The sequence below is a fragment of the Ciona robusta genome, chromosome 4, assembly GCF_009617815.1.
Source record: "Ciona robusta chromosome 4, ASM961781v2".
NCBI classification, from domain to species: domain Eukaryota; kingdom Metazoa; phylum Chordata; class Ascidiacea; order Phlebobranchia; family Cionidae; genus Ciona; species Ciona robusta.
Window position 1 is genome coordinate 7,474,985 of NC_143238.1, and position 23,104 is coordinate 7,498,088.

Below are 23,104 nucleotides of genomic sequence, written 5' to 3' on the forward strand. Positions count from 1 at the left end.
AACAAAAGTCATATTAACTAACATGGCGAAGAAATTGGAATTAACAGAAAAATAACAGTCGTTATAACACGCTAAGGTTAAAATAAATAAAATTTAGTTAAAACCGTGGCTGTTAAACCTAATAAGAAGCAACTCACAGTGGGCTGCAAATATGAATACGGTTAGCACAAAATATCCCATATTTCCTGATCGTGTTTTTAACAAATAACAATATTTTTCTCTTCGTGAAGATATTTCAATTTATAATTCTGTAAATATTCTTTGTTGACTACCAAATGGGACGAGATGAGAATAAAAACATGTCCCATCTTACCCCAACTTACTATATTTTAAATTAACTGGAAATTTTTGTCGGTTTAATGAAATATTCGCTGATTGTTCGCGGTGAGTTGTCGGTTGGTTTAAACTAGTGAAGGTGTTCGGTTAAAATCACAAATCTACTAACTATAACAGACGGTATAGATCATAGATCTCATGGCCTGTAGTGTTGTGATAACAGAACCTACCAAACCACCTGGAGCTTCTGCTGTGTTGATTTGGTGGCGTGGCTCCATCTTATGGGGTGGGGTCGTGTGTTTTGACTGCCAACCATAGTTGTTGTGTCAATCTAGTCACGTCATGTTGTAGTTATAACTCTTGTTAATACAACAAACACGATAAACAACATGGTTTGGTGTTTTATGATGTTTCTATTGGAATCCCTGTTTTATGACGATGCTGCGGAAAAATGTTTGAAATGGAAAAAGTTATAATGGAATTTAAGATGACCCATTTTGACCATTAAATAAAAGTTGGTTTATATTTTAGGCAAGAATGTAAATATATATTTTATACGCTTTCCCGTAAAAGGGAAACATGGCGCATGAACACACCTGTCATAACGTCTGCGTCGTTAGATTCATTTATTCGTTCCAGACGGCAGTTGCTACTCGGTATTTTTAAACTCTGCAAAAAATGAGTTTAGCTTAGAGGTGACAAGAGTTACCGTTTGTTCACAAACCATTGACGGCTTACATTTTGATTTGGATGTAACAGCCACGCTTTTCCCCAAGTAATTTTTACCCGTAGTGTGTTTTAACGACTGTCGTTTTGCTTCGAATCCTTCTCTTCGTTGTTTTAATTAATTTGATCTTCGCTCTCGTATTCGAAGCTATAAAGCATTATGCAGGTTATGTGTATGACGCTACAGGTACTTCCCCTAACCAGATTCCGTTAAGTGTCCTGGTATGTCAGCAATCTCGTCACGTGACGTGTCACAGATATTCGTCGCTTGATTTACGATCTCCATGTCAAACCACTGATAACCGAGGTCGCATCTGTTTTAACCGTGGGAAGGCAGATAACCAGGTGCTACAAATGTGACGTATTTTATATGACGTCATAATAACTTGATAATAAACAGCGCGCTTCCTGGCCGAACTAACTCGCGTGGTATACTTGAGCCAGCAGCGAGCAGCACCGCCATAGGTAAACCATCGACATCATTTTTTACGAGTCCTTCAATTGTAACCCCCTCTCAATAAAATATTTTTTAAGCGAACCGCGCCAGAAATATTACCGGCCCCCCAAATATAGCGGCCCTCCCCCCCACAAACAGCGGTCCCCCCACGCCACCATATGTCACCGAAGCGGCACAACGCGACAGAATAATCGATTTCTCGCTCCAACGATCGATCCTTCGATGTCTTAATTCGAAACCGAGTGAAACGTCACAATAGCGACGTGCAGCCTTTATTACGTCACAGTTACAGCAGTCCCGCTTGATTCTCGAACATTTGAAATAATTATTAAAATTTTTTTTAAATAAATATTCTGGAATTTTTGTCTGTTAAGTGACGTCACAATACTGCTTGTGACGTAATTTAAAATTCAATTGTTTTGTATCTTCGTTACGTCATAATCACCCAAACCGCAAAACTAACGTCTTAGCTCTCTGTCGACTTCTGACGGATTGATTACATACCGGCAGAGGTCAGCAGAGAGGCGCAAACATAACAATAATTCTCTAACCAAATAAAAAAATGTATTTGTCGGATGGGGCACCGTTAGTACATAATATATCATGTTTCGAATCGATTTTTTGACACTAAACTACTCAAAAGTAGGTACTATTATATATTTATGTAAAATAATTTTGTTTACTATCAAATGGGACGAGGAATGGGAATGAAAACATGGACCATCTTACCCCGCCTTGCTACAATTATGTTAACAATAGAGAAGAACAAATCAAATAAAACAATTAAACGAAGAGAATTAGCAGCAAAACGACAGTCGTTAAAACACACTATGGGTAAAAAAGTGTAAAATAAAAGCGTGGCTGCTAAATTCGAAAGGTATAAATAATATTCTTGAATTTGTAAATTGGTTTGTTGATGCATTCGTGTCTTTTGTTGATTCGAATTGTAATTATGACGTTATAAACATTAATTTGAAACCTGCGCGATTGTAGCTTTTTTACAATTCTCGAATCCCATGTTATTCTCACGTCTAAGTATCAATTGTTATTAATTATGACGTCACAGGCGGTTCGTGATCTGAATAATCGAGAATTGGAACTGGTCATTTGTTACGTCATAGATGACACGCCTTTGAGTTCTAATTTCGGTGTTGGTGCGGTAGAGAATGGGGTTTATGACGTCAGAGGTGGTTATGGTTGAGTGATCATGCAAAGGAGATCCGATGGCCGGGGCGACGTGGGTTGTACAAGGTAAGTTATGCGGGGTCGAGGTAGATTCTACATGGGCTGTGTACATGTTGTGTGTATGTTATTGGACGACGGGTTAAGGTGGTTGGTTATGTTATAATATGGGTTGTTGTAAACAGGGGTAGTGTAGCTTTATGAGGAGATATAGGTTTCATGCTGTATTTGTAGGAACGGTTGTTCAGGGTTGGTACCAGGGTTGTAATGGTTGGGCTGTGTAGGGTGATCTTATGTATATAGTTGTGTTGCATGGTGTATGTCGTGTATGTTATATATGGCAGGTTTTGTCGTCCATGCATTGTGTGTTGTTGTTGTTGTTGTTGGACATAGGTTTAAGATTCGCGCTGCAGATTTACTAGATAGTTGTTACGTCACAATCGCTAAACAATAGCCATCGTGACGTGTAAGTTAGAATCGACTGTTGAGATAAATCTTTTTTTGTTTATTTTACTGCGAGAAGTTTCGCTGTATCGCGATAATAAAGATAATATAAATATGAAAAAAGTGGAAATTGTGACGTCATTAATAAGTTATTGTGACGTAGAGTTGAAGTGATTGTTTCATTTAAACTTTCCATTGTTGGTCACAATACCCATTATGACGTATGCATTACACAGGTTGTCATGGAGACCGTGGGAAATAATATGGCTACCGTGGGAAATGATAGTATAAACCCGGAAGCTAACTCTTTGGCTGAGGATCAGGTCGCTTACATCACTAAGTTACGTCATGATGACGTAGAACGTATGCGGACTGAGGTTGGGGGGTGGATATCTGAAGTTTTGGGTAAGATGACGTCACTACCTATGACATTATAATTGTTTTATATCATGACGTAAAATAGAAGACTATGACGTCATAAACGCTTTGTCTTCAGGAAAGGAAGTGACGTCACAAAACATATTATCGGAGCTTCGAAGCGGAGTGACGTTGCTATATGTAGCGCGATCACTAGAATTGCTACGTCATCAAGAAGACAATTGTTACGACAAAGATATCGAAGCCGAGTTACGTCACGTGAGTACATACGTAATTACACAATTTTTGCGTTCCGAATCGATAAAGAATTCGAATTCCATTCATTGTTACGTTTAAGTGGTTCATTATGACGTCATAGTCTATTTTTTTTTGTCATGCGTAACAAACCAAGTTCACCAAATAGTTCTCTATAAGAAATGTAGATTATATATATTGGTATAAAAGTCTGCATTGCCGTTTAAGCGAAATTAAATAATTGCATTATGACGTCACAGTTGACACCTGATGACGTATTATTCGGTCATAACCCGGCACAAATGGTTGCCAGGCAACGAACCAACATATCAAAGTTTCTTGAATGGTGTCGCGACATCGGTGTGAGGAAGATCACATTGTTTGAATCCGAGGATCTCGGTGAGTTGGCCATTGTTGTGTTTTGTTACGTCATATTCATATTTCATTTTTAGAATATTTTAACAATTAACAATCCTCATTTAGAGTTGTGAGAATACGGTTTTATAATTCTGTAAACATTCTTTGTTTATAACAAATTTAACGAGATGTTCTAACAGTATATCCGTCTTACCCCGCAGTAAACCATCTTACCCCACCATACTATATTATGTATAAAGTAGGAAATACATTAAGTTTTATACCTGATTTGCCGTTGAAAGATTAATTAATGTATAAAGTCCACACGGAAACACAACAACTGCACAATAACCACCTATAACCCCTTCAGCTTCTGAGAAGAACGAACGTCAAGTCCTCACTTGTATTTTAAATATCGCCAAGATAGCTGCGAGGTATTGTGATGTAACTATGACGTAATAATGACGTATTTCGTAAATGTCACTTTATATGACGTCATCATTGTAATATGACTTTTAGATTTCCGACGCTAAAGGTCGTTTAAAGGTCACTGTCAATTAGGAACAAACTTGTTCATGACGTCATATCCGTTTTATTTGTTGTTTGAATTCTAAATGGAATTGTTTGGTTGAGAGGAAACAATCAGTTTGCTACGTCATATAGTAGTAGTATTATATATAAGGTGGTCATGGGTTCAAGGCTTGATGTTGCCACCATTGTGGGTATATGTGTCTTTGGACACGAGGTGTATGAAACAGAAAACCCGTGTTATAATGACTGTTATTGCCCCGCCATGCGAGGATAAACAAATTATTTCTTATAACTTGTACACGGTTGCCCCACTCCCCTACAAAGTAACATACGAAATATAACATTTCTATATTTTATGACGTCAGATCACTTACATTATTTCCATATTTCAGGTTTGGGGTCACGCCACCAGAGAGCGTAAGAGAGGAAATTAAGCAAGAGGAGTAAGTCATAGAAATAATATATAGAATGGTAATCGTGTAAAACGGTTGTGACGTGATAAGGCGTGGATATTGTGACGTAACAATATACTTTGTACGAATCATTGATACACAATAGAACACTTTCATCGTGACGATCGTCGTTCAAATAATGTTTTGGTAATTATCCGCGCGTGTGAATATGTAAGGTAATTCCTCGGTAAATTTAGTGAATCGTTGTTTGGGGAGGAATCGACGCATACGTAACGGAACAACCCTGGCTTACAATTTTCATTCCCCGACAATAAAGGACTTCACCTATGTAATAGGGTGGGGTAAGATGGTTCATGTTTTCATCCCATTTTATCGTCATTTCGTTGTAAACAAATAATGTTCATAGATTTATATATCCGTATCCCAACAACTCAACATTAAGTTACAACATGGAAATCTTATTCAAGTTTAAATTTTCACCAGAACCAAATGTTCTCGGTTTCGAAGCGAACTGGTGTATTCTGAAAGATTTTAGACTTCACAACGAAACAATAATATAAAGTTGCTTCGTATAAAAGGCAAAATAATTATAGCATTTGATTCAAAAAGTTACTAAACAATTCGAAATTCGTGACGTCATAATAAGTTACGAAAGAATCCAAAATCCCGAGTTGTTTGCGGCGAAAGTTGTTTACCATCATTGTCCCAAGGAACCCCTGGCGCGCGAATTCGCGTAAGCATCGATACAGCGAACACGATAAGGTGACCCCCCCATGTTTGCATTATCTGCATCCATTGTTAAGATAAACAACCAGCACGCGACCGCGCATTCAACGTCACAATCGTCTATTATTACGTCACAATCGAACAAACACACCAGCCCACCGCAGTGCGACTTATCTGCCTGTGACGTCATAATGATAGAAACAGATAGATCGCGTTTTTACTTTTTCTCACAATCCCCATATATACGTCACAAACGTCATTGTGGATCATTATTGTTTCAACAATCGCATCGAGATGTATAACTCTATTAACTCCATTGTTTCAACTGTGAGGTCACGAAGGATGCGGAAACGGGATGGCGGTCTCCTCCCCAAAAGTGGCGGTCTCCTCCCCAAGGTGAGATACCACGTGGTTATGACGTCAGCTATGCGGGATATCACTGGTTTATAAATGTTGAAACTTTGTAAATTGTTTTATACTTTCACTGCTCGTGACGTAGTTACCTCTGACGTAGTAGCTAATTGTGACGTAGTTACCTCTGGCGTAGTAGCTAATTGTGACGTAGTTACCTCTGACGTAGTAGCTAATTGTGACGTAGTTATTTCTGACGTATATTATTGTGACGTATAATTAATCATTTTTTTTTAATTTCCAGAAACCCACTATCGCCACCACACGGACGATGGGAACTTCATTTACAAAAGTTTTCGGTAAGTCACGTGATATCCCATTATGACGTCATTGACAATATTGTTAAACGATAATTAATAATTTTGTTTTCTTTACAGCGAAAATTAAGGGCGATCGTCACGAAGCTACGATTGACGTCACAAACTACGATTCAACGCAACTTCATGAAGAGGTATTATTACGTCACTATTATTTAATATAACGTATAATTAGATTTTAATTTTATTATGACGTCACCTATGTTCACATGACGTCACCAGTTAACTTTCTAACCAGGTTGTATGACGTCACGAACGCAATTGTTATTCTCATTGTTTAAAATTTTTAAACAATGGAACCTGGTTCTAGAATTCGATCCAAACCCGCGAGACACCGCCACAATAACAACCGGTGGTTGTGACGTCATAGTGGTTGTTTATTTACATTGTTATCGCAGGTTGTCGTCATCGAATCGATTCCAGAAGCCACAGAAGTTTTTGAAACCAGAAGTGAGATCATTACCCACGAGGTTGGTGACGTGGTGTGACGTAATAGTTGGTTGTGTGACGTATTAGTTAGTATTGTGACGTAATGATACGTATGCATCGATTGTTGAAGGGTTATGCTCAGTTTGAGGTATGAACAATATATTACTGTGGGGTAAGATGGATAAAATAGCGGCTGTTAAACTTTGTAAGGAGAAACTCGCAGTCGGTTGCAAATAATTAGCAAGTTAAGTTTGGGATTTAAACAACACGTAGGGTTCTAATACTGGTTACCGTTGGCCCCCAAATCCTACAGCACCGATATAATATTTATATATTTTAAATAATATTTTTACACCAGGTTGGAGACATGGTCATTATCGATACGCTTGAGTTAACACAGAACGACAACGTCATAGAACATGACGTCATCAACCCTGACAAAGAAGGTGCGTCATTTATATTTTTAATCTTTGCTGATTTATAAAATTTTAAAAATAAAAATTAAACTGAAAACAAAATTAAACAAAAAAACAATATTTTCAGACTCTACCACCAAATCTTCCACCGGCACGAGCAACAGTAACACAACCAGCGAGAACGAATATTTCACTACCTATGACGTCAATCATGACGTCACACAGCACTCTGATGACGTAGGATCGCTGTTGTACCACACCGCTTATATGGATGACGTACATGATGACGTAAATGATGATGACGTAACCCCAGGAAGTAAGAGCGCCCCCGTGTGGAGCGGATACATGGATGACGTCACTGAAGAGCAACGGGAATCCCCAGATATGAAACCGAACGTTTTCCACGAAACACCGATCAAGACGACCAACCAAACATTTGACGAAGATGAAATTATGATAAACTATCCTCCTCTTAGATCGCTCCTCTCATCCACTCCTTCCTCCTCCTCCTCTCACTCCTCCAACCTCTCCCACTCCAGCCCCGCCCCCACCACGCCCCCCATTCCGCCCCGAATCTTTATAACCCCGCTAGCATCCAGAAGATCCTCGTCATCCAGGAGCAGAAAATCATCATTATCAGGAGCCAGGAAGCTTTCCAATACGTCATCAATCCATGACGTCACAACCACGACGTCACTCGGGCTAGTACAAGTTGTCGACGAAAAGAAAATCTTTACTGGGGAGAAAGCCCGCCATTTTGGGGAGGAGCCCGCTGTTTTAGAAGTCCGCAGCGAGAACGTTCAAGTCAGGAGATCCAGCATTGAATCCATCGACTCCAGGGCAACGCCTAACGGATCCTCACCGATCATTCTCGACCCGAAACTCCTTCGCGAGAGGTCGCCCGACACCGATATCGAGATAGGGGTTTTTACCGAACCCGTGAAACGTCAGAGTTCGTTCAAACAAATTGTGGCGGCGGCGGATGAATATATGATGCCGATATTGGTTACCTCCGCGCTCATCTTGATCGGTATCGGTGGTGTCGTTGCCATGGCACTGGTGTTCCCACTCACGTAATTCACAACCGCTAGACGGCGTAGATGAGCTCCGATCCAAGAGGAAGTGGCGTGCACCAAGATGAGGATGAGAAGATGACATCAGAGAGGATGACGTCGGAAATAATGACGTCAGATATATTGACGTCATAACTGCCCAATACCATTAATCTTTTGTTCCCTAACAATCACCCGTTGGTTAATCGCTTTGTTCATTGTTTTCGCACTAATAAATATTATGACGTAACAACAGTTATGTTATATGAAATACCGAACCTATGTTTAATGTATCCCATAATATTTGTTCCGGGGGTTATGGCATGCGAGATAATGTTGTATTACAAATATCCGGATGATACTGTGTAGCACATTGGGTAGGGAGCTTGCTTTTTGTTAGAAAGTAACGGGTTCGAGACTCGGTGCTGCTACAATTGCATGGCTGGAAAAAAATGGTTTCAACTTCCAACCACGCACAAAATATTCACCCCACAGTTGCATACCTGGTAACTCAAAGCTGGTGTATACTACACAAATATTATAAATTTTGAATTTACCCCGATGTATATGCTAGGATAAATAAGTTACATTCGTATTCACACGACTCGCCCTCTCGACGGTATGGTGACAGTGGTTAACGCGATTGCCTGTTATCATAGGATACCAGGTTCAAGTCTCGATGCTGCTACCATGTTTTTTTTTACCTTTGACTCAATTAACATCCTCTCGTGTGAAACAGTGGTTGGAGCGCTGGTGTGGACATCAGATAATCCCGGGTTCGAAGCCCGGTGGTGCCACCACTGTGAGGCTTTTACAAACCGGTTGCTTCAACCCAGTGCTTACTTTGTCAGCCATACAAAAAACAATCCCCACAAAGTTACAAACGTGGTAACTTGTAAGCGACAAGACCGCGGGTTCGAAGCTCAACGCTGCTACTATAAGTGTACATGTACATTGGACACTTGCCAGAAGCTGTGGTCGCGAATGGTTTGTCCAGATTAACGTACAGTATTATCATATACGCTCAAATAAATCAAACCAAACAATAAAAAAGTTTGTCCGGCGCCGTGGCACAGTGGTTAGCGCGCCTGTCTGTAACCCAGAGGTAGTGGGTTCAAGGCTCGACGGAAATATGTATTGTGGACTCGTAACTTACAAATAGTAAGAAATTTATTTATTTACATCGTCCAAAATTGTATATAATAATAAGAATAAATAATTTGTGATATTATTTAATTATAAGAAATAAAGTTTTTATAAATCTTTAACATCCCACAAATAGAAGATCTAAAGTTTCCAGATTTTATATGCAACCCTAAATTTGTTGTTTGTAAAAAATATTAAAATTGCGCATGCGCATTGTTACTTAAATTGCGTTATTTCCAAAACATTACAGCTGTAGTAATATTCAAGGCTCCCCTATTGCATGATATTTGTAATATATCTATGTATTTTATGAATGGATTTTCCGCGAAGTTTTCACTTGAAAGTTGTTGTTGTGGGCGAAGGTTGTGGCCCCGTGTTGTCGCTGTTACCGCCGCATTTCGTATAAATCTGGAAATAAATCATGGAGTTGTTTAATTAAGGTTGTTGATAGTTTGCTAATGGTATAAAGTCGACTATTAATTTGCGTATTCGCATATATTTAAAGCCCACAGTCGAGTTGCTGAAGATATTGTAGTAAAGCCACTATATAATGTTACTACGTAGATAAGCAGACATAAATTTTAGTTGCTTGAATGTTTATTAATTTAAACTTTTAAAGCTAGTAAAGAATACACCAGATACATTCTATTTAACCCCAACCCCCATATTTTTAAACATATTTTCATTTGAGTTCTTGTTTCCTAATTTGATTATAACTTAACCTTATAACTGAACAAGATTTTTCGCTCTAATTTTGTTTTAGTTTCAGCATAATTATAGTTTCATCCTAATGCTTCACTTAACCCGCCCACGTGTTTATAATGAAACAACCAACAACCTCAGCAAATTTATCCAAACAAGCTTTTAATAATCCACCACAAGAGGCACCAGATGTGAGTTCAAGTTGTTCAACTTTTTTGAAAAGTTAAACAACATATATTTGTACGATTGCAAGGTTGGAAAAAATGCCCAAAATTTGATTATTTTTTTCAAAGATGAAAATCGTTCATTTTAATTAATTTAAAAAAAAGTAGGGGTTTAATTGTTATAAGATTAAGTGTATAATATGCCAGTTGAATGAAATACACGTTGTATTCTGTTACTTCTACCATACGTAAGAGTAAAATAATCTTTTAGCAGCTCATCTGGTATAAAAAGACGCAGATGTTTCTTTAAAAATTCCAGATGTTTTTTCAGACCAGATGTGCTACCGAAAGATTATCGTAAACAACAATATAAATTTAAATTTAATATTTACCCTTTTTCAGAATGGAGGTGGTGTCAGGACATTCATGTTGATCCCCCAGTTAAGAGACACTGGTCCCAAGTTCGCCCCCAACCCAAACGTCCCCGATAGTTTTAACGACTCAGTTAATAATGTGAGCTCTCCAACACCCCTAGTGGCCATTATTGCCCCGATTGCGTGCATCGTCGTTCTACTGCTACTGGTAAGTTGTGGTTGCTGTGTTCGTAAACAAGCAGGGTAAAAGTTTGAGTAAATTTGAGGCGACTTTTTTAAATACACTCACTCTCATAAGTCCCAGGTTGTGCTTCAGTGAAGACCTCACCCTTATAGAATAAATGTTAAAATTAGCCTAGCAGTACATTTGATCATTAGTGGGAAATACCCCATTTCGAGAATATCATCCGTTTGTTACTTGAAAAATAAAACTTCAAGAAATTCTTGAGAAATATAACTTTTTGTCACCTACCTCCCCGAAAAGAGCCTCACCCTGCCACCGATATAAAATGGAATTAAAAGTTGGAACACTGGTGTGCATGGAGGGGTTGGCTTGGTTTAGTTTGGAGGGTTTACCATGCATGGTATTATGGGTTTGTGGGAAAGTTACTCCAGGTTGCGCAACACTATGTTCCATATAAGGTGTTCAGTGTTGGGGTTACTATAGGTCAGTTAAAAGGTCACTCTGGGTTATTTGTCATGTGACTCATCTTGGGCAAAGATTGTGTAATTAAAATTTGACCAAATGTATGCAGGATTAGGTAGTTACACGGGAATAAATGTATGTAACTTATTTATCCTTGCATGGGGAACAACGACAGTCGTTATAACACGGGTGTTCTGTTTCATACACCTCGTGCCCGCTTACAAGTTACCACGTATGTAATTTTGTAGGCGATTGTTATTAATAATTACACCCAAACAACAAAACAAATTCTCCATTATTTAAAATTTGCGAAATTTGTTCAAAATTATTGGTTGTTTTTGGTTGAGTGTGGAGCGCCTGGGTGAACGACAGGAAATTGTTCAATTAATTCATTTCTCCCGTCATTGTTTTGTAACAATGGTGACATAATAGAATTTATTACAAAACAAACGCGTGGGTGGCTAGGTGTTTGTTTAATATAAAAATAATATATATTTATACTTGGGTTGGTTATAATATTTCTATGTTCACAAACTTTTAACGAATGTCTATTGTTTGCGTATTATGATGTCATAGATAGTTGATTATCTCATTGTTAAATATGACGAAACAATTGTTGCTGTGATGTCATAAGCAAACTTTCATATTTGCTGATTGTTGTAAAATAAACAAATCGCGTCGTACTATTCTGACGTCATTCGATTATTCGTAACTTTTTATTGTTTGCGTCATAATGCAAATATTAGCAGAACACTAAATCCATTGTGACAGAATAATGGAAGTTACATTGTGTGACGTAACAATACGAAATGTATGTTACGTCATAATACATCCTGAAATCGTGTTCGCTAAACGAGGATGCGCGACAGACAATTAACAATCGGTTTTAACCCGTTTCGTCATAATTAATATTTCAAAAAAGTCTCGCGAAAAGTCACGTGGTCAAAATAACTTCCTTATGTGACGTCACAATGTTAAATATTACCTTGAATGTAAACATCGCGGTTTCGCTTCTATGATTCGAATCTGTATTCACAAATATTAAGATTATTACGTCATAAACAACTTCCTTGTTTGGGCGCGACTTCTTCACGAACTTATGACGTCATAATGATTATTATTCGCATAATGATCGTTTGTCTGGCGATAATTGGGACTAATATGACGTAATAAATGTCGCGATTTTGATGAAATATTCGCGATCGTTAGGTGGCGCTAGAGAAGCGTTGTAATTTGACGCTTGTGACGTAACAATAACTACAACGTGTATTGTTGTTTCTATTGTTTTATAACAATGGATGTTTACTCGTCACAATTGAAATTTCAATAGTAACGTAACAATCAACATATTGTGACGTAATTACGAATTTGCTGACGTCGTATTGCTACGTCATCATATAAACCTTTTACGTAATCAAATTATGACGTAATCTCTCACACGTCACCCACCCACCACCCCCATCTAGTGGTTGATATTCTCCTAACCCAAAATTTATCGATTTCGAACAAAATCTCGCGTTTCGCATCGATCCGCTGTGACGTCACAAAACGGTTTGTTCCACGATTGTTACAAAACAATAATCGAAATATTTTGTTTTCTCCACATTCGAGTTTCGACTATGTTTAAGTATGACGTCATATAGCGATTGCGCGATCGTATTGTTATTACACAATTCGCATTGTGACGTCATAGTAGCTATTGAGCGTTAAATTGAACAATCGTTTGTTCATAAAGAGCATTGTGGTTTCGCAACAATGTTTCGAGTTATTAAAATACGAGAGCAGTTGGGCAGGTGTAGTGTTATGACGTGTGTGCCGGGTAAATAAGTTGAAATCGAATCCAACCAATAGTTGACTGCATAGATATATAGTCACATCATCATTCCATTAATCAAATTAATTTTCGTGAATATAAAGCCCTGGCTTATAAAGTTGGACGATTCTCGTAACGAAATAATTGTCAGGATGAAGCGCTACGAAATATCTAACAAACAAAAACCGAGTCCAACGAATAGTTTCATATAAGAAATATTTTGCGCGTAAATTGTCACCATCGGTATCTTATTCAATAACACCAGATGTGCAATAAAGTGCCGTGTGACGTAACAAGGTGTAGTGTGACGTAACAGAAGGTTTCATCGAGAAAGTGAACGGGGATTGTGACGTCATAATCGTGTTTGTTTTATCTTTGAAAAACATTTGTGACGTTTTAATGGTCGATTGTTTTTCATTGTTTCCCGGATGACGTAATAATAGAGATAAACAATCGAAGTTCCCGCCAAAATATGACGTCACATCCCGCGTTTGAATCTTTGTCTCCATAGCAACGAAAGATTTCCTCTGTGGGCGTGAAAGGCGCTTGTTACGTAAACAATCGCTAATTGTTGTCACGTGGTCTTATCTCCTTTTTTCCCACGTGACCGGAAACGCGATTAACGCGATTGTTATCACCGCGTCCTTATATCCGCGGTCGAGCTGCAAGCGCGTCATTTATATGCAAGTCGCGAGTGTGGGGGGGATATTTTACCAAGTTTCGGTTCCTATTGTTATAATAAAAGTATAATGACGTCATTATTACGTAAGAATATGTGCATTGTTTGTACGAAGTTAGACGCGAGACGTTGTTGTTAGTTGCAGCAAATATGGTAGGGAGGAATGGTGTTATGAATATTTTATGTTTCAAATAAAAGTTGAGGAAATAGTTGTTGGGAAGCTTAGGTTGTTGATGTTGTATGCGAGGTATAGAAGTGGTGGGAGTTGTTACGTATGATATAAATTATGAACCATAGGTTAGGGGTTCAAGGCTTGATGTTGCTACCATTGTAGAAGTAGGACCCTTGGACAATTAACCCGAACCCTCTTGATGTCTCGCTGTTCGGCAGACAAACCTTCTTTAGATTATTATTTAAAAATTGCCCCAAGATCTCTTTCATATTTACACAAGATGGATAATTTTGTTGTTAATTTCCTTCTATTTTTTTAATAATACAATTTTGGGTTCTGTGTTTAAACAGAAAAGTAAACAATTATATTTGTGCTAAAGTGCAATATATGTCTAACGTTCAAACTATTTTTCATACTTGTATATTATTTCTATGTTTAACTTTAAAATTATTTTCCAGACGTTCTCGGCGCGTAAAGTTTGGGTTAAATATAAACTAAGTGAAAGGAGAAACACGACGAGTAATTTTGATTTGGGTGGAAATTATGAGGAAACGATCGGTTTGAATTCGGCGAACTTGGATATGCAGATCGTACAAGAAACCAACACTAGGTGGGGTGGTGTGTTATGATGTAATAGTTGACGTTTTACGTACCATTGTTAGCGTAGAAGTTGTGCGGATTGTTAAATAGTTTTTGTTAAAATTTTTAATAATGTTTTGAAAATATTTTGGTAATTAGTGATTTTAACAAAATGAATCGTTGTGGACCAGTGTATATTTCCAATTAGTGATATTGGTAAAATTTTGCTTATTGATTTTGTTACAAGTTTGTGTTAATTATTGATGTTGGCCAGACTTATGTAAATTGGTGGTAGTTAGAACCTGGTTGGTATTTATAAAATAACTATGTGTTTTAACAACTGTTGTTTTGCTGCTAATTTCCTTCTTTTCGTTGTTTTAATTATTTGATCTTAGCTATTGTATTCAAAGAGATAAATTAATATTAATTTATAATTAATATCACAATAATGTTAAGATTACTTTACAATCATAATATATTTAAACCACAATCGTATTCCAGTTCCAAAGACACCGACACCATGAAGGTTGCCCAACATTCCCTCGAACATCAATCCCTCGACGAAGATCGACCGAGCTCGCTCAAGTTCCTCGCTGCATCCGTGGCGTTTCAAAATAGCACGGTGCCTGCTTGCACAAGGCTGCCATATACGCCGGATCCAGGTATGTGACGCTTGTGTCACGTGTGTAGGGATGCACATTACAGAATAATTAGGTATTCTAGGATATCCTAGAATACTTTATTTCGAATCTAGAATTCCGAATCTAGAATTTCGAATCTTTTTACATTTATAGAAAAAAATATTTTTACCCACATAAGTCAGTTTATTGACTCTTTCATAATAGCCTTGTTTGATAATCAGCTGTAAAATGATCAAAAATTGTACTATTGGGTAGTTTTTGCCCCATGAAACGTATAGCAGGCTATGAAAAGACGTTGCAAAACGTTTACTCTCGAAAGTCCCACAAACACAAAAATATTTTTTTTTCAAAAATATTAAGGTATAAGAATTGTTAATATAGTGTATGAGAAGATGCGAGATGACGTCATTAAACAGAATACCGAATCCCGTAATTAGATTCGAATACAAAAGGATTCGAATCTATAAGATTCGAAATTCTGTAATGTGCATCCCTACACGTGTGCCCATATATTCTATATTGGTGAGGTTGGAATGCAGGATAACTTGTCCTTATTTTATAACTTCGATATAACACAATATCATATTTAAAAATCTTTGTAAAACACAGGGGAGGCAGGGATAGTTAGACAAACAATCCTGTGAAACAAATCTAACTTATTGGTTGTAATGTTTACTGATTAATGCAGTGCAGAAAATTCCAGGGTTTGCCTGCCCACCCAGCCACCCCACGTTTGGTGCCTATGTATTAATTTATGAAATCACTTTGAGAAAATCACCTTTTGTTATTATTACCATGCGTGTAGGAGAAAGTTCCGTTATATATTTGCAACATAGATATCATATTAATGTTTCCAGTTGATTGGTCAACCGCAACTAGTCATGTGACCATACTTCCTTCTTAACCTTAATACCCATTGTTGGTCTATTGTGATGTCACAATGGGATTAATGGAGAGTGGTTGTGACCTCACAGGGGGAATTGTTACTCAAATTAAATAAAATTACAGTAAAAATATTATAGATAAAAAAATGTAAAAATGTTGTTTCTATTATATTATATAAAAAGAATGAAAAATAAATTTAATAAAAATGTTATTATAACAAAAATGTTTCTTGAAACAATGAAACAATAATTTAGCTTCAATGCAGTGTTGGATAATTGTAAATGTGAGAATGTTATTTAATAGTAAATATATATCTCGAACTATTTGTAATTTATGAATGAATAATGTTGATTGTGAATGTTTATGACATCATAATGCAATGATATAATATTTATGAATAGCGAGTGATTATTGATTCATAGAAATAATATAAATGTAAATAATCGTGTGATTTAAACCAGCGTAGAATAATTATTACATCTTCGTAGTAACATAGATATCATGAAATGTTGCAATTTTTATGCTTTTTAAACTTTTTATCGTTTGTTCAAAAGTTTTAATATTTTGGCTCCTTTGAGTCATGATGACATCACTTCCTGTTAGCGCGTCGAGCGTTTACGTCTTTTCTAAAGTAACTATGACATCACAGATGGCAGGAACCAGTTCATTGTATTGAATGAAACGGCTGTGTGATGTCATAGAGCGTAGTGTCGGTATATTTCATAGTAATTGTTTGACGTTAAATATAAATTCCTGAAACGTTGTGTTTATATTAATGTTGCGATCGTCTTTATAAAAGAACTGTTGCATTGCTGGCATGAGGTTCAGAAAGTTGGCAGATTTTTAGGTTTATTGTAAAGTATTCTGTATGGTTGATATTATATTATTGAATTGCTAGTTTAGCAGATGTTTCGGGCAGTAACTTGGTGGATAGTAACCTCTTTTACACTGATGATGGACCAAGTTACTGTCTGGATACTAAACTCATGATCAGCAGATGTTTCGGACAGTAACTTGGTGGATAGTAACCTCTTTTACACTGATGATGGACCAAGTTACTGTCTGGATACTAAACTCATGATCAGCAGATGTTTCGGACAGTAACTTGGTGGATAGTAACCTCTTTTACACTGATGATGGACCAAGTTACTGTCTGGATACTCAACTCATGATCAGCAGATGTTTCGGGCAGTAACTTGGTGGATAGTAACCTCTTTTACACTGATGATGGACCAAGTTACTGTCTGGATACTCAACTCATGATCAGCAGATGTTTCGGACAGTAACTTGGTGGATAGTAACCTCTTCTACACTGATGATGAACCAAGTTACTGTCTGGATACTAAACTAATGATCAGCAGATGTTTCGGGCAGTAACTTGGTGGATAGTAACCTCTTTTACACTGATGATGGACCAAGTTACTGTCCGGATACTCAACTCATGATCAGCAGATGTTTCGGACAGTAACTTGGTGGATAGTAACCTCTTTTACACTGATGATGAACCAAGTTACTGTCTGGATACTAAACTAATGATCAGCAGATGTTTCGGACAGTAACTTGGTGGATAGTAACCTCTTTTACACTGATGATGGACCAAGTTACTGTCTGGATACTAAACTCATGATCAGCACATGTTTCGGACGGTAACTTGGTGGATAGTAACCTCTTTTACACTGATGATGAACCAAGTTACTGTCCGGATACTCAACTCATGATCAGCAGATGTTTCGGACAGTAACTTGGTGGATAGTAACCTCTTTTACACTGATGATGAACCAAGTTACTGTCTGGATACTAAACTAATGATCAGCAGATGTTTCGGGCAGTAACTTGGTGGATAGTAACCTCTTTTACACTGATGATGGACCAAGTTACTGTCCGGATACTCAACTCATGATCAGCAGATGTTTCGGACAGTAACTTGGTGGATAGTAACCTCTTTTACACTGATGATGAACCAAGTTACTGTCTGGATACTAAACTAATGATCAGCAGATGTTTCGGACAGTAACTTGGTGGATAGTAACCTCTTTTACACTGATGATGGACCAAGTTACTGTCTGGATATTAAACTCATGATCAGCAGATGTTTCGGACAGTAACTTGGTGGATAGTAACCTCTTTTACACTGATGATGGACCAAATTACTGTCTGGATACTAAACTCATGATCAGCAGATGTTTCGGGCAGTAACTTGGTGGATAGTAACCTCTTTTACACTGATGCGTTTTAACCAAAATTTATTTTGTTTTTCCAGATTATATTTTAAACGAGGAGGAAGATAGTTGTGATGTCATAAAAGAATCCAAGGACAACGTGGCGCCTTTAGTTAAACAACGAACAAGGATGAAACCTCGCGGGTTGCTTGAAAGGTGGGGCTTCATAAAGTTTGGGTGTTGTTTAATATCAAACAATGAATAGGAGAAATAAGATTGTTCATTTTTTAGCTTTTCGGGTAAAATATGAGAATTTTTTGGTTATGATGTCAACTGAGTGTCAATGCATTCGAATATTTCGTACACCTCGTGTCCGCTTATAAAAGTTTTATAATAATACCCTAATGATGTTATAGTAGACAACATGTTGTTTCCATAAAAATACGCTTCCACTAAAAAAGTTGTTTTCTGATATTCCATTATTATGAAGCAACAGAAGCAAAATATATTTAAATATTTTCTATCGGGGTCGAATTAAAGTCAGAGCTTCTACCATAAGAGCTGTTACTGCATATGCTTGGTAACAACAGAATAAATATTTTATTAAATATATAACCGGAACCTTTCAGACGAGGATCAAATGTAGCTCTCACCATCTCACTGCGAAGCGGGGAAAAACAAAATCCAGTCGCGGCTAAATCTCCGTAAGTTTGAATATTGTTTATTATATCTATTATATTATTTACATCATAAGCCTTTGCGTATTGTATAGAAGGTTGGGGTAAGATGGAACATGCTTTTGTTCTCTTTTATCGTCCCATTTGGTAGTAAACAAGGAGTGTTTATGGAATGTACAACCGTATTCTCACAACTCCAAAATAGCGTGTTTAAAATACCATCAGGAAATATGGGATTTAAGTGTTAACAGCATCCCATCTTACCCCACATCCCATCTTACCCCACAGTACTTAACCTGTATTTATCAATGATGTTACAATATTTTATTTATAAAACAAACATTATACATCTACGTAGGTTATTAATACATTGTTAGTCATAATGTCCATTATTTGATTCATACCACATACAACTACTATTGTGATGTCATAATGTTTCATTCATGACTTAACTTACTTCCTCATAATGGGCATTGTTGGATAAACAATTTGTTACTGTAGGAAGGAGGAAAAACATTTCAAGTATTGAATGTAATAATTATAACTATTGTTGTCTTTGTAACCATTCCATGCCTATTGCTATAAAAGACGCATATAATCGAATGTATAAAAAAACAAAAATAACTTGCATGCCTAAAATGTCTAGTTATTATGAAATAGCCCAACAAATACTAACCCCCCCGTCACAGGAAACCCCTGACCTACCTACGACAAGCTTCATGCGAACTCACCCCTGCCGCTCTTCACACCAAGTCATGTGACACGCTGCAGTTACAACAGGAGTTCTGGGAAATCCCCATGAACCACCCGTCCGAGAAAAACTTCAACGTGGCGGGGCACGGGACTAAGAACCGATACCGCAGTATTTTGCCAAGTGAGTTGTGTTCGTAGAGTGAATGTATGTAACTTGTTTATCTTTGAGTGCGGGTGATGAAAGAAGTTATAACACGAGTGTTCTGTTTCATACACCTTGTGCCCGCTTACAAGTTACCACGTATGTAACTTTGTGATTGTTTTTCACAGACGAACACAGTCGCGTAAAACTCCCGGTTGTGAACGACAACGATCCGTTATCATCGTATATCAACGCGAACTATATACGCAAGTTTGATGATGTCATCACTGATGATGTCACTACCGATGACATCACACCCGTCACCCGTAGCAACGCGGCTTACATCGCGACACAGGTAAGCACCAATTATTGTAAAATAATCAATTAATCCCGGGAGTAATTTGATTAAAAACATCACTTACGACAAATTTAATTTGTCCACAAATGTCTTTCATCCTTCCTTCAAAACCAATAGGGGAATTTTCAAAATAAGTAAGTACCAGCTTTCTTTTATTAACAAAACATGTGGCATTGCATCATGTATGCGTTTCAAATCATTGTTGGAACTTTGGTTGCTTGAAATATTTATTTGTGGAAACTTTTTAAAACATTTGCACCAACATGGGTAGGAACCTGTTATAGTTATGGTTATTGTACCTCGTTCACCAAATTATCACCTTCATCATTAGGGGCCGATGGGAAACACGTTGGACGACTTCTGGCGCATGGCGTGGCACGAAGCCGCGGCAAGTGTTGTCATGATCACAAAACTAAAGGAACGGAAAGAGGTACAACCCCTGTTATTAACCCATAAACTTATTAATTATGTATTTATTATTTTTTAATTAAATCTGGGGGTCATTGTTAACATGCAATTATACTTCTAGATGTCAAACACGAAGTCACCCCTGTTTAAAAATATTTGGCCTATTTTGCTCCGCCATGTTTGTACCTCTGTTCCAACAATCCCCCGATAATAACCCCCCCCCCCCTCCACAGAAATGCAGCCAATATCTCCCCATGGCAGTTGGTGAAAGTTCAACATATGATGACATCACAATCACTGTTGAATCGATACAACCATTCGAACATTTTACCGTCAGAAAGGTAGTTATGATGTCATAACCATATCAGTATGAACAGTTATTGGAAATTTTATTTCTGGTGAAAATTTCCCTTTTATTAAAATAACATTTTTTATGATGTATGACCACATTGAAGATGGAACCGTAGCGTGGAAAACTTACATTTTTACCAGAAGATCAATTTACTTATCTATGACCTTATGCCTGGTATCAACAACATCATAAACCTCTATTTAACCCCAGCTGACCCTCACCCACGTTAATGGAGAGAGACGCGAGTTGAACCATTATTGGTACACATCATGGATGGATCACGAAACACCCGAGAAAACACGGGGTTTGTTGGAACTCGTACAAGAAGTAACAGGGTGGGATCGGACGCAACATGGTCCCATTATAGTTCACTGCAGGTGTGGGGTTTGTGGGATTTGGGGTACCGAGTTAGAACACGGGTGTTTTGTGCTTGCTTGCAAGTTACCACTATGTAATTTTATGGGTGATTGTTTTATGTTTAACTGGCAACTTGGACAACCCATTAGTGACTACTGGCATCTAACCCAATTACAGCTGCGCTTTCATCTGTTTTAAAAACTGTTGTTTTGATACCAATTCCTTTGTTTTTGATGATTTAAGTTTTTCGCGATCATAAATAACCCTCTACTCCCCTCTAGTGCCGGCATCGGACGAACAGGATGTTACATCGCGGTCACCACTGGGTGTCAGCAGTTGCTACAATTCGGGAAAGTTGACGTTTTGAAAATCGTGTCGAGAATGAGGCTTGATAGGTGGGCGTTCGTATGATGTAACTAATCTTGTACAACTTGTATATATGGTCCCTCCATAACCTCAGGAACCTGTGTCCCATAAAACCTGGTCCATTTATTGAGTGCATGTTTGTTAACTATGTCTGATGTGTCACCTATTATTGCTGATGGTATTTACGCCTGGCACAGGTTTAAAGAAACCCCAGTACGTGTAATCTTACCCCTAATAACCCCATCTAACCCCCTTTACCCCCACAGAGGCGGTATGATACAAACATGGGAACAATACCAGTTCGTCCACCAAGCATTGGGTCGTTACGCGAGGATACTTGCTGGTGAAAATGTGACAACCCCTTCCACCAGTAGTTCTATACGAAGCCCCCCTGAACCCCTAACTAAGGGTGATGTACAGGGAACCTCGAAGCCCCCGGCCACCCCATGTACCCCTATAGGGGAAGTACCAGGCACACCTAAAAGGCCCCAAACCCCGAAGCACCGCCGATCTTTCTCAGCGACAAATCTCCCGGCGTCGAAAGAAATCAAAATCTCGGACCCCTTACCACTGGAGGCACCAAAGGTGTCCTCGCCAAGATTGAAAGTTCGGAAATCGAAACCAAAACTCCATATTTCAACCACCCCACCACCCACCTGTGACATCACAAAGCCATCTGCCTCCCCAACAATAAGATCTCCGTTCGGACGACTTTGTTTACAGAACAAGGAACCCTCCCCGTCCCCCCTCGCCAACTTTAAGTTTGATTGGCCAGAAACATCGGGACGTAGAGCGCCACCTGGCGGGAAGTTAAAGTTGAAACAAACAGACGAGAACGACATAAAACTTGGAGGGAGATTCCCTCAAGTGAAAACGGAGGTCGCTCGATCCCCATTGGCTGATCGACATAATGGGATTATGACATCACAGAGACGACATTTTGCGTTTGATCTCCCGCCCCTCCAAATGGCCAACGGGGTCAAAGTGGAGGGTGCGCCATCAAGTGACGATAAAACACCCACTAGTGGCGCTAGCGGGAAAAGTGTAAAAAGTGGGGGTTCCAACGAAGCAAGCGACCGATTCGTGTTTCCTGCCCCCGATAAAAGATGACCCCTAATAACCCCACCAACCCCTCACTGTGCCCCAAGGTTAAAGATGTAACCCCCTGTTAGCAACCAAACTTTTCGTGCCATATTTTTTACCACTAGATAGCACTGCAATAGTTTCTTCACTCCCCGTCCTATCTTCACACTGGTTGACTGTGTTTTCACACCCATTCATGTTTTTATCAACGTTCCCTTCAAATGATGAAATAAATTTTAATCATTTTTCGTGCGTCTTTATTTTGTGCAGAAAATGAATTTAAACCTTATTTTGAATAAAAACAGCAGACAATTTTGATAAGATATTGAAAACTAAATGTATTTTTAACAAATACTTGC

The 23,104-nt window shown here is 38.1% G+C and overlaps 2 protein-coding genes across 2 annotated transcripts; both read left to right on the forward strand.

Annotated features, from left to right (window-relative positions):
• The first annotated feature begins 2,713 nt into the window (after positions 1 to 2,713).
• On the forward strand, positions 2,714 to 8,602 carry LOC149737274 (uncharacterized). Its single transcript, XM_089876060.1, has 11 exons — positions 2,714 to 3,490; positions 3,582 to 3,721; positions 3,958 to 4,096; positions 4,425 to 4,488; positions 4,978 to 5,028; positions 6,057 to 6,120; positions 6,380 to 6,434; positions 6,513 to 6,586; positions 6,851 to 6,922; positions 7,240 to 7,327; positions 7,425 to 8,602. Exons 1-11 carry the CDS (start codon positions 3,328 to 3,330, stop codon positions 8,372 to 8,374), a joined length of 1,860 nt encoding a protein of 619 aa, XP_089732186.1. The 5' UTR covers positions 2,714 to 3,327; the 3' UTR covers positions 8,375 to 8,602.
• Positions 8,603 to 10,228: 1,626 nt separating this feature from the next.
• Positions 10,229 to 22,993, forward strand: LOC149737275 (uncharacterized). Its single transcript, XM_089876053.1, has 13 exons — positions 10,229 to 10,388; positions 10,764 to 10,943; positions 14,504 to 14,655; positions 15,126 to 15,286; positions 18,411 to 18,525; positions 18,939 to 19,013; positions 19,676 to 19,860; positions 20,010 to 20,176; positions 20,511 to 20,609; positions 20,821 to 20,928; positions 21,150 to 21,316; positions 21,578 to 21,691; positions 21,929 to 22,993. The coding sequence occupies exons 1-13, from the start codon at positions 10,317 to 10,319 to the stop codon at positions 22,770 to 22,772; spliced, it is 2,439 nt and encodes an 812-aa protein (XP_089732179.1). The 5' UTR covers positions 10,229 to 10,316; the 3' UTR covers positions 22,773 to 22,993.
• Positions 22,994 to 23,104: the final 111 nt, after the last annotated feature.

Coding starts and splice junctions, on each gene's coding strand:
- LOC149737275 (XM_089876053.1), top strand. CDS start 10,317: ATGAAACAACCAACAACCTCAGCAAATTTATCCAAACAAGCTTTTAAT. Junction 19,861..20,009: donor ATACCGCAGTATTTTGCCAA/GTGAGTTGTGTT, acceptor TGTTTTTCACAG/ACGAACACAGTCGCGTAAAA. Junction 21,317..21,577: donor CCCATTATAGTTCACTGCAG/GTGTGGGGTTTG, acceptor ACTCCCCTCTAG/TGCCGGCATCGGACGAACAG.
- LOC149737274 (XM_089876060.1), top strand. CDS start 3,328: ATGGAGACCGTGGGAAATAATATGGCTACCGTGGGAAATGATAGTATA. Junction 5,029..6,056: donor GAGGAAATTAAGCAAGAGGA/GTAAGTCATAGA, acceptor TTCAACTGTGAG/GTCACGAAGGATGCGGAAAC. Junction 6,435..6,512: donor TTCATTTACAAAAGTTTTCG/GTAAGTCACGTG, acceptor TTTTCTTTACAG/CGAAAATTAAGGGCGATCGT.